We start from the raw sequence: 12,630 nt of genomic DNA, 5'->3' as shown, positions 1-12,630 counted from the left end.
TATAATATTAAAAAGCAGGATGGAAGGGTAAAAGCAGCCAAATATTTTGAGAATAGTAACTCTGCGGAAATTTGTTATGACTGATAAGCTAGGTGTTAAGATTTTTTCAAATTGTGTACAATACGTGTAGCATGAACAGTGAGAGTGAAAGGGTTCCAAAATGTCGCTCCTGCAACTGGTGCCGAGCGCCCTCCTCTCCACATTGTATGAAATATTCGAGGGAGGGTAGAGGAATCATCAGAGGATCTCAGAGGTCTGGCCGGCAAGAAAAAGCTGAAATAGTTTTTGAAGACTAGGAACATAAACAGCAACAGCCAGAGCTGCTCTGGCTGTTCTTAAATGTTATTTTAACATATGAAAAATAAAGAAGATCATTTTGAAAAAGAAAAATTGGATGTATATGGACTGATTTTGACCTAATTTGAGATTGTGGTGCGCCTTTTGCTGTTTATGTTCCTATCTTGCCCCAGTGGTTGGGGAGGTATTGTGTTAGCGGGTACCAGTCGAGAGCGCACACAGAGGGTGAATCTGAACTTATCACCTATTAACACAAAGGGTAACTGATAATCCGGTGCTGTCCAAGAGGGTTACCGCTAGCTCCGTTCCTTCTAAGTTTTTGAAGACTATGTGGCTCAGGAAGATAAACGGCTCTCTGAATATGATTCACAGTTTTAAAGTGAATTCTCTATTCTATCGGTAGCCAGTGAATATCCCTCGATTCAGCTAAAATTGAACAGAAGATCATTGATCAGAAGGTGAAGTTGTCCATCTGGCTGCCAAATTCTGTACCAGTTGAAGTTTACTTATGAGGTTCTTGGGGAGGCCTAGGTAAAGAGATTTGAGTAATCCAAACTTGAAGTTATAAGAGCATGGATTACAGTTTCCCTAGTCATAACAGCGACAAAACCTAACACCTTGCTGAGAATCTTTAGTAACCTGAACAGGTGGTTGTGGCTGTAAGAATCTGATGTTTGAAGGAGAACTGATTTGTCAAATTTGACACATAAATTCCGGATAGCTTCAGCAGGAGAGTGAGGCAGAACAAATTCAGATACCCACCAAAGATCATTCCGGAATTCTTGGTTTTCCCCCGAATATCAATAGTATGGTTTTATCTGTATTCAGTTTTAAATGATTTTCGTTTATTCATTCTGATATCAGATGTTGCTTGACCTAAATTGGCTACAATTGTAATTGCTCGCAAGGGAAAAGATCAATTGCATGTCCTCCACATAGGACAACACTTCAAACCCAAAACCTCAGTACTGCCAGAGGGATCATATGTTAAAGAGGGAGGGCTCAATGATGACCCCTGCGGCACCCCACATTACAAAGCATCGAGGAAGACGCACTGACTGGGACCTATTTGTTAGGAAATTGGAGATCCAGACAAGGGCTTATCCTGCAACTCCTGTTTCTTCTAGCCTCCAAATTAGGATGTTGTGAGATATGAAATTGAATGCTGCCGACAAATCAAAAGAAAATTAGGGCAGTTTGTTATGCCCTGCATAGTTTACTAATATCTTGTAGTTTATCTATCTTCTTGCTGCTCAGCCAGTGTGTGTGTTCAGAGTAGAATGTTAGGAACACGGTGACGCATGGAATGTTGGGTGTCTGTGTGAGTGAGGAATGACAGTTAGAGATGGGCTGAGCAGCAGGCAGGCTGCTCCTGGTGGGGTTTGCTGTCACCTGGAACTAAGGGCTTGAGTACTGGCTAACCTACATCTACATCCCCCATTTACCTGGACTACCTACCTGATTTACCTGTGTACCATCGTCATGTACTTGGACCAGCTACAGAATAAAAGTACTCCTGAACTTTACTTGGCTACCAGTGTCTACTTGTGTCAAAGGACACAACACAGTTGTTCCTTGATGGTCATTAATTTGGTTGAGATATTCGACACTATGGACACAAAACAAATTGTGAGACATCCAGAATCATGTTGGTTTCTAGGTACAATGATGGTTGATAGGCATTTCCAGCATCTTTACAGGTGCTTGAATCAGTAAAATAGATCCATAGTTTGTTGATATATTGGGGTATGCATGGTTTCTTTCACTATTCACAAGTAATTATGTTCAAAGGCTCTGGGAGGAGGCAGTGCAGAGTCCTCGTGAAGTGTCAGTAAGGGCAAGGTTTTGTCTCATTCAGTTGCGTATCCTCCATAGGTCCTGTGCTCCCAGGACACAGCTGCATCAGTGGGGCCGGGGTACATCTCAATATTGTGCAAGGGAGTGGGGGGGATTGGGCTCCTTCTTTCACATTCTCTGGGAATTGAAGTACATCTACTACTACTGGAAGGAAGTAACACGAATATTGGCGGAAGTCACGGAGGATGAGAGCCCATTCGAACCAAGATGGTTAATATTATGAGTAACGGGTGAGATAAAGTGGCCCAAATATGTAATGATCTGGTTGAAAACTGCTGCAATAGTATCGAAAAGAAATATTGCCAGGGGGTGGGGGGATAACGCACCTTCGGGACTGGGAGGAAGATTTAGACTGGTGCTCAGGGGCCGAAAAGGTAAGTTACTCAGCTAGAGGTTGCCCATCAAAATGGGACAAAATATGGGGGCGGTGGAATACGCACAGAGGAATCTAAAAGAGTTTATAAGGTTCAGGGGGAAAGATAAGTTGGGCATAGACTATACAGGAAGGAGAGGGGTGCTGTCCCCCAGGGATGCTACAGCATTAGTTGATAATGGGTTGTGAAAATGCGAACAATATGTTACTTTTACATTGTGAATAGAGAGTGTTAATATTTAATGTAACTGTGTACTGAGCGGATTTAATAAAAAAGATGTTTACAAAAAAAAAAGAATTAAGGATGCTGAAGCTGCAATCCCCCTTCTTGTTTGGTGAATTGATTGCAGTGGTTTCTTCTTGTGCATCCAATACACAATTCTGTGCTTGCAGATATTAAATAACTCTAGTGAAGTGAATTCATGTTTTTGTGTGTCTGACAGACAGCAACAATACGCAGTGTTATACGTTGGTCACACCAGCTCCAGAGGATGATACAACCTACACCTGCACTTTTACTAATCCAAGCGATCAAAGTAAACGCAACAGCATACCAATAACTGTTATAAAAGGTATGTCTCACTTTTTATTCCAATAAAGCTTTTTAATGCCGTTAGTCACAAAAATGACAGTACTCTGAATCAGGCACCCGAGCATGATAGGTCTCTCAAGCCTTTTCTTTCCATCAAAAGCCAAATCCCTGTTGACTTTTGATTTGCATCCACAATCTAGAATTGTCCGCTAATTGGATTTCCCTGACGTGCTGCCACGGGCACACCATGGTTTTCATTATCGCCTGCATCATACTGCTACCTGAAAGTGAAGTTATATCATCAATATTAAATTCAGATTAAGATAGATAGTATGGAGGGTGTGTAAATTGATCCACCTGTTTAGCAGAGCCAGCTGGAAACCTTATTCTAAGACACCATAACACATATGAGGCATCATTCATGAAAGTTTTATGTGCTGTGTGTTTGGAAAACCTCATAATCTCTACTCTTAAGCACAGTTCATGTCTAACTAATTATATAAGAATGTGCACAGCGCCTGGATACCCTCATGGGCGATTAACAGCGCTATACAAATCCAGATTGATTGATTGCTAGCCCCTCATGCATACGTAGACTATGCACTTTTAGTTTTCGATTTACATTGCCCAATGAGGTCAAGGGGCTTAGGCACTCTAAGCAGGGATGCTGGGGTGCTGCAACACCTCCAGAAAGAACTATGCTGGAGTTCAGAAGGCAAATGAACAAAAAAGATGCCTTTAATTTATGTCTTTATCGTGACACATTTGCCATGCTTTCAAAGACAGAGGTCAAATTGCAGCTTATGTGTTTAACGTGAAGATTGGAGTTTTCTTTTCATTCTTTCAATACAAAGTGAGAGAAATTTGTAAAATTAACTATGTGGTAATCTTGATGGAGTACAAGCAGATGGAAAGAAAAGGCTGTAGGTATCAATTTTGTTTCTAAAACAACATTTAAATACCCTCAAATGGACAGCACAAATATTTCAAAATATAGCAGTTAAAAAAAGCATGAGTAAAGCATTTGTTTTGTAAATCTGAAGTGTGATAGTAACAAATAGTTTTAATAGGATCAAAACACTTTACTAAGGCCCTTATTACGATGTTGGTTGGAATACCACTGCGGACTGGACCTGCCCGACCATAGTTCGCAGATTCATATCGCAGAATTTGGATGTGACTGCCCATGGGGTGGTTGGAAACATCCATTTTTCCATGGCAGCTTGTGCTGTGGGCAGAAAAAGCCTGCAGCACAAGCTGTCATTGAAAACCTGATGTCTGTAAACATCCCTGTACCGTGTGGAAGGCCCCGTGTGAAACCTGCCAGACGGCGCAAGGATGTTTCGGGAGGCTCCATAGTTGCCCATAGGCCCCCATAGCGGAGTCCATGTTGGAAAGGCCAACATGGAAAGGCTGTGTGAAAGTGACATCATAAACCGTATAGCGGAGCCGAGGCTGACTCCGCCATCATTATGGGATTATGATGCCTTCCAACGCTCTGACGGGCTCAGCCCATCGGAAGCACAGCGGAAGCCCCCACAGGTTTCCCTCCGACTGCCGGTATCGTAATACAGTTGTCGGAGGGAAACTATCGATGTCAGGCGGAAAGGACAGCAGACACCCGCTCAGACTTAAGAAACTTGTCATTCACAAAAATCAGGTTGTGCCTTTCTCACAATGTTCCTCATATCTCGTTTATGTGCTGGTGAACGTGTGGCAAAGAGTACTCATTACACTAGTTTTTAATAATGAAATATACTATGGAGAGACATCGTAAGAAAAATAAAACTTTCTAAGTCTCCTAATGCTACACGTGTAGTCTTCATATAAGGTCTGCGGTACAAAGTAGAAAAAAAAAGTAATCAAAACTTGTTTTTGTGAATTCCAATAATGTAGGTCTAGCAGTTACAAAATGCACAGGTTACATATGCATAAGTGGCAATGTTTTGTGAATTTGTCAAAATATTAAAACTGGTAAATTCTGACCAGGGGCAGGCGAAATTTCCACATATAATTGGGCCCTCTGCGGTTTGGCAAAAACGATGGCGCTTTGTCCCAGATTTACTAAAGGCATGCGCTGGCGCTTCCAAACCTCTTTGCACCGTGCCATTTTGAATACATGCAAGGAGGGGCCTGGCTGGGTCATGCCAGCACACAAACCATAGGTTTTGGCCTAGTAGTGTTAACTGGTGTTGCTTCAAATTCTAAGGCCTACTGTAACCAGGTACAAGCAATGGGCCATGAGATATACTCTTTGATATACCAACGTGGAGCAGATCTTACGCGCCTGGCCTCGGTGATGTTGTTTAAACTTTAGTGGAGTGAACTGGAGCATATACCTCTAGTGCACATCCTATGCTGGACACTGCTGGCTCATCTTTGCGCCACAGTGCAAGTTTAAGCATCACCAGAAAAGCCAGATTTCGCTACTGCGCCATTGGTGGCGTCATGGCAACGAGATTCTGGATAAACATGGTACTAGGCTTTTTTCTGCTCTTCTCCCTTGCACGAAGAACAGTAAATCTGTCCATTTTGGATTCTATACAAACAAAGAAACCAAAATCTCGTAATAAACTAAAACGCAGAAACGTTGCTATTATAGGACCAAAAGAGGCCATTTTAAAGGTATTCCAGCCAATTGGACGTGGACCAGACTCTCCTATCATATGTGACTCAAAATCCAGAAGTTTAAGCTTTGCAAAACTATGTGACTTTGTTTTGGAATAAGATCGAACAGCATTAAAGGCAAAACATTCTTCACCATTCACTGATATATTGCAGTATCCTCGGTAAATCTTTTCTCAATTTGCTATAAAGAGATTATGCGAAAAGAAGGTGTACAGATGTTTTAAATCTTGCTTTTTTTTTTTATTAAAGACAAATATTGCAAAAGCGATGTCAATGGTTGGGAAATAACAAAAGCTGGAATCTCTGCAGTGATAAACTGTCCACCAGGCAAAGTCGGAAACATGACCAGATTCTGCTCAGCAGCTTGCGAATGGCTCAGCATTTTAGATAACTGCATAAGTGCTGAAATGAAGGCAGCATTGGACAATGTCGCTGTAAGTATATTTAATCATTTGTCTGTGCAAACCTGCATTTATAATCAATGGTCCAACATCAATGCAGAGTGAGACATTCGCAGTTACTCATACACCACATTGAACCTTCATCAGGCTGCTGGGTCCTCCCGATTTAGTTTTCCTGCGTGTGTGGCTAGATTACGCAATCTCTTTTTACCTGGGATTCCCTGAGGGTCTCAACCGCAGGCTATGACTGGCACAAAACCAGGCAGCCAGGCTGGTCTTTCATCAACCTTGGAAATGTCACATCATTCCCTTGTTGAGGGAACTGCACTGGCGAGCAATGAAACAGCCGTAGAATTCGGGAGAGGATGTAGCCTTACGGCTAGAGCAGTCGACTTCGGAGCAGCGGAACCTCGTTCGAGTCTCGGCACCGACGCTCAACATCCTGTGATTCTGGGCAAATAAAAAATGAACGTGTCCATCTGTAACGAAACGGTTGTTCATGTAATGTGCTCTCATACCATATTTCTAGGGTCTAGTTCATGCTATATAAAACTAAAAAAAAAACTGAAACATTTTAAAATCCCTACAAGGCAACAGTCCTGTGTTCATTTCATTTCGGCCCGTTTTTAAAAATACACACCCACCCTCAATTTAATATCCTCTCATCTGAATCTTCTTACTATTACCTGCTTTAAAAAGAAGGGACTGGGTGGCTCTAGGCTTTCCGTTCTCGCCCCCCCCCCCCCGAATATGAAACGCTTTGCCATTAGAAAGACACCCTGTTGCATGAGATTGAGAAAGCTCTTAATAACATGACTATTTCAACAGGTATACATATAAAACTGCAGGCCCTGTGTGGTGCTCCTGTTATTCCAGTGCCAAAAAAACGTTTGGTGTACTTGTGCTCTATAAATGTTTATAACATATCATAACATAACATATGGTGACACCCAACTGGTGGAATCCCAGAGCCCGTGCATTTAGCCACGTTCAGTGTTATCACCCTGCCTGACCCCCAGTGTTGGATCTATTGAAGCACCCCAGGATGTGACGCCCCACAGTCTATGGCAGGCCCGCACACTGACACGCTGAAAGTGGAGCACGGCTCACAAACACTTCCTCCAGATATCAGATATCTGCAGTTCGCATGCTAGACCACCTCCGCCTCGAAGATTTGAGGGCACTTGTATGCATCCCCTCCAAGATTCATGGAAAGTACAGAAAAACAACCACTTCTGGGAAGCAGTTCTGATGGGGGAGCTTGGATGGTTAGGACACTTACCGTAAGCATGACTGCAGCGATGGCTCTATGCTCTTTCTCACGTCTGTCCCCCCTACTGAAATTTGTATTTCTCTGACATGGGTGTTTATAAGCCTGTCATCTACCTGCAGAAGCCAATACTGCAAGGGAATCAATATACATAGACTTTGCTGAATGTATGCTGTATATATATATATATTCAACCTACTGACACTCGCCAGTAGGTAGTATAGTTGGGACCTAGTTTTCATAGGGAAGGCATTTTTTTGATTCTCCAATAACTTTTGTGCCGTTTGACGAATCTTGGCAAAATTGTCAAAACTAACGGGCGGTCACATCAGCTGCTGTCTTGAAAAATTCAGAGTGATCCATCAAACAGGGGGCGAGAAAAACGGGGGGGGGGGTCCCAAAACGCTTTTTCTCCATGTTAATTTCCATAGGAGACTTTTGACACTGCTACAGCCCGAAATGCTGAAAGGAATTACACCAAATTAGGCAAAAAGGTAGCTCTTGGGTCGGAAATCACTCTTCTTGTTAAATGATGTAAAGTTGTTCAGTAGTTCATGAGAAATGTAAATATTTCTCAGATATACAACTGTGGCCGCAGGGGATCCATGAACCCTCCCAATCTCGAGCCTGAGATTAGATTGGCTGCCAACACTTCAAACCCGAAAGCGTTGGCAGCCATCTTCTGACTCAGTTGAACCGAGTCACAAGCAAAACGTTAGAAAAAAAAAAAGGGGGCAGGGTATAAACACCCTGACCCCTGTTTAGAGGGTCCCACAGGGACCACCAGGGCCCCAAAAAATAATTTTTTTAAAAATAAAAATGCCGGGATTTGTGGTGAATCCACGAATCAGGACAAAATTGTGTGGAAAAATGAAGCACAGGAGAGCTACGTTTACTTTAGGACCCTGGGTGGGGCCAGGTCCCAGGGCAATTAGAAATAAAGATGTGGGGGCCCATATGGGCCCCCACAGCCCCAGGGACCGCCACCTCTACGGGGCTTTATTATAATTATAATGTGTGGGGAGGCTCTAGACCCACCCACGCAGCCCTGACCAGCAACTCCCTGGGGCTGTAATGAAAAAAGATGCCTGGGGGATCCGGCCCCCTTACGCAGCCCCGGGGACTGCCACCTCCCTGGAGCTAGTATAGAAATATGCAGGGGGCCACACGCCCCCCGCTGCCCTGGCAACCACCACCTTTAAAAATGGTATGGGAGCCAAAAATAGCCCTGGGAACTCTAGCAATGTCCCAGTGTGCCCACCCCGGGACATTGCAGTTTGTAATAGGATGCCATCCCATGGACCACTAACTGCCATTAAAAAATGAAACCAAAATGTTTCTTTTTTTTCTTTTTCTTAAATGCATCCTGTTTTAATTTAAGGAAAACGGGCTACATTTTTAAAAAAACTGCTTTATTTAAAAGCAGTCCCAGACATGGAGGTATGCTGACCCCAGCAGGCCACCATCCCTGGGAGTGCCAGCCATTCCCAATGGGGTCGCAAATTGCGACACCCTCATTAGTATGCATGAGGCATGCAATTTGCGACCCCATTGGGAATCACAAACAGTGTCTCAGACACTGATTTACATTGGCAATTGCGACTCGCAAATTGTGACTCGCAATTTGGCGCAATTTGCGAGTCGCAATTGCCAATGGTCGTACACCGGGCCCATAATGTGTGCAGCATTTCAAAATAGCCTTACCCTCTTTCAACGTCTGCTTAATACGTTGTATTCAATATCCTCGAAGTGAAGTATTGAAAAATTCACAAAAGCCATCCAGATAATTCCATGTTCCTTCCAGAGAAAGCAGCAATCATGGTTTGAGTCCTCCTAGTGGATGAGAATCTATGCTCTTCTCTTGATACCAAACTATGGGCCATACATTCTGATCTGGCCAACTTGCATTGGGAAGAAGGCCATAACTCAACAATGCTGGTAGGTAGCGTCACATATTTTAGTATAGGCAGGAGGACTCGATCATTAAAATTATTTCTGCGGAGTATCCCCTGTCCTCTTTTTAACACCTAAGACCCACACTTTACAAATGGCTTATAAAAAGATCTCCAGTAAAGAGCCCCCATTGAGGGTGCCCATCGGTCTTTGGAGCGCTGGCCCGACATGGAGCAAAAGCCTAATGATGAAGCATTACACCTATCTAGGTGTGTGAGGGCATTTGTTCCTATAGAGGTGCGCTCCCAGCTGACTCTTTGGAACTGTAAGGACCTAAGTAGACAAACACTTCTCATTAGGAACTGCATACCCTCCTTACCCGGACTAGTTATAGTTAGGCCCATGTTCCTGTAGGAAAAGTGTTTTTTGACTTGCCTATATATATGCCTATATATTTAGCACTGTTTGACTAATCTTCATGAAATTTTCCAAAACAGTGTGCGGTGATTCTTGTTGTGCATTGAAAGTTTAGGGGTGATCCGTCAAGCGGGGATGAAAAAAAGGGTGTAACTAAAAGTGCATTCCCCATGGTAATTCCAATAGGAGCTTTGAACACGACTACAGCCTGAACCTCTAGAGTGAATTACACCGCATTTAGCAGAAGGTACACTTGGTTAGGCAGATCACGCTTTCAGTTATTCGGTGTAAATATGTTCAGCAGTTTCTGAGAAATTAAAGGAAATACAAATTAACTGAATTTCCATGGTTTTGTGCGTGTAAAATCTCTGTCTAACTCTAATGTTTCTTTATCCTTTGTTTTTTTCAGTGAATTTCCTAGCTATAACATTCTTGTAACCATTGTTTTTTTCAGTGAATTTCCATCGTTTTTTAGAATTTCTTTTCTAACTATGATGTCCCTGTAACCTTTGGGTTTTTTAGTGAATTTCTAGTTTTTTTTTAGAATACATTGTACTACAGTATAGTTTAGTAATACCTTTTTTTACAACTATAGAAATTCTTTTTATTTCTCATAATTATTGATAATATACATTTCACAAGTAAAACATCACAATTCAAGGTAATGTAATTGATGTAATGTCTTTGTAAATGCAATAGGACAAGTTAGTCTTTTCTTTTTAAAATTATTTTATGGATCCATGAATCTACCATGGTTCTTGCAAATAGATATATAGGTGTTTCAGATTTGAATAATTATATCAGAGAAACATATTTATATCTACATATGTGTGAGTCTATGAGTGTTTTTAACAAGTTCGGCATAAGTGTGAACCTATCAAGTGGACCTGTCAATCCACCCGATAACAGAAACACACCCAAGCAGAACTTCTGATTGGCTACACTAGGACCCCACTCATCCACATGGAAACCACACCCTAAATATTTCATTTGGATTTTACCTCTGCAGAGACAGTATTGAGAGCAGTGCTACTGTCTGTTTTCTTTAAATCTGAGCAGAATTATGTCCGCTTCTACAGCTATGTGTGAAGAACAACGAGCACAGGCTGGAGCTATTTCAGACCAGGACAAATACATAATTTGGGCAAAGAAGGAGCATAACTTGTGGAAGTTATTCACTATTCCATCCTGTTAAAAAGAGAGTGTAGGCGAAATTGGTGCAATGCAACATCTGTACAAAAACCTTACCTAGAGGTCCCGTGAAGAAGTATTCATATAGGACAAGTTCCATGTGGAAACATTTAAAAAACCATCCATGAAAGGACGTATTTATTTATTTACTTGTATAGCGCCTGAATCGACCCCCGAAGGGGCATCTCTACGCTTGGGACGGACCGCGAGGATATATTGCAGCTACAGCTGGATCAGGAACAAAAAAGAGTTATCTTAAGCAACTTCCTAAATTGCAGGTGAACAGTGCATTGTCTCAAGAGTATGGAGAGCTTGTTCCAATAACGGGGGCCAAGCTGAGAGAGGGCCCTTCCTCCTAATCTAGCCTTCCTTACTCAAAGACCCACAAGAAGATGTTTGGAGCCCGAGCGAAGGGATCTGGAAGGTAGGTATGATGTAAATTTCTCCGAAAGGTAAGTGGGGCCTAGATTAAACAACGCCTTATGGATAATGCAGCAGATTTTGAATCTTACCCGTTGGCGGATAGAAAGCCAATGAAGCTGCAAAAGAAGAGGGCGGGAAGCAGTCCTAGGAGGAGCATTGAGGACCAGTTGCGCCGCTGTGTTCTGGACTACCTGCAGTCTGCTGAGCGAGGCCTCATTGTCGGAGATCAGCAGACCGTTATAGTAGTCCAGACGGCTTAACACAAGTGCCTGAGTCAAAGTTTTCCGGGTTGAGTCAGGAAGCAGAGGGAAGACTCGACGGAGCAGGCCCATTGTGTGGAAACAGGAGCCAGCTGTCTGAGCAGCATGCTCCTTCATGGTAAGGGCTTGATCAAACGGATACCCACGTTCCTAACAATAGATTTAGGGGCAGGATGGGGACCCAAATCGTTCGGCCACCACTCAGGCATCCATAGAGAAGAGGCTTCTCCAAATAACAGAATCTCTGTTTCCCCACATTGCACTGGAGGAAATTACTCTTCATCCAGTGTGAAATAGCTCTCATACCAGTAGAGAAGATCGACAGTACAGATGGAGTAAATTTGTCAAATGGAAAGAGCAGCTGAGTATCGTTGGCATAGGATATGGGAATGAACCCATGCGTCCTCAGGAGATTGGCCAATGACATAGATGTTAAACAGTGTAGGGCTCAGACATGAGCCCTGAGGTACTCCCTTGGACATTTCCGTAGGTGACGAACGATATGGGCCTAGGTTGACGGTCTGGGAGCGGGCAGATAGAAAGCTCGTCATCCACTGCAAGGCCGAATTTCTTAGTCCGATCTCCTTTAGTCTTCTGAGCAATATCCGATGTGATACTGTGTCGAACGCGGCAGATAGGTCCAACAGCACCAAAATCGTAGAGTGGCCCTTATCTAGGGTCTTCCTGATGTTGTCCGTGACCGCTAGCAGAGCTGATTCGGTGCTGTATTTGGGCCTAAAGCCGGACTGGGAAGAGTCTAAGCAACCAGTACGTTCGACATGGTTGGAGAGATGATTGTTAACATGTTTCTCCAATAGTTTGCTCGGAAACGGGAGGAGCGAAATGGGGCGGAGATTGGAAAGATCCATTCAAGGGACTTAAGTGTTCTTACGGATCGGCCTGACCTGTGCAGCTTTCCATTCTGACAGTAGATGGCCTTCTCTCAGGGAGAGATTAATGAGAGCTTCAATCGAGGGAGACAATTGATTGGCCAAGGAAGTGACAACTTTGGCCGGGATGAGATACTGATTTTGTCTTATAAATCAATAATTCAACCTCTGCTGATGTCAGTGTGGGGAAACACTCTA

General features: G+C 43.1%; 1 protein-coding gene across 1 annotated transcript in view; it reads left to right on the top strand.

Annotated features, from left to right (window-relative positions):
* Positions 1-2,831: 2,831 nt before the first annotated feature.
* The window catches only part of LOC146816660 (adhesion G protein-coupled receptor F3-like), a 249,865-nt gene continuing 240,066 nt past the window's right edge, over positions 2,832-12,630 (top strand). Inside the window, exons 1-3 of the mRNA XM_085609540.1 lie at positions 2,832-2,862; positions 2,971-3,099; positions 5,937-6,121. Coding sequence (XP_085465666.1) covers positions 2,832-2,862; positions 2,971-3,099; positions 5,937-6,121 — 345 coding nt within the window. The remainder of the gene's footprint in view (positions 2,863-2,970; positions 3,100-5,936; positions 6,122-12,630) is intronic.

Source organism: Triturus cristatus, chromosome 6 (assembly GCF_964204655.1).
Source record: "Triturus cristatus chromosome 6, aTriCri1.1, whole genome shotgun sequence".
In the NCBI taxonomy this organism is placed as follows: domain Eukaryota; kingdom Metazoa; phylum Chordata; class Amphibia; order Caudata; family Salamandridae; genus Triturus; species Triturus cristatus.
Note: the sequence above shows the minus strand (reverse complement) of the source record. Positions and strands in the feature narration are given on the sequence as shown.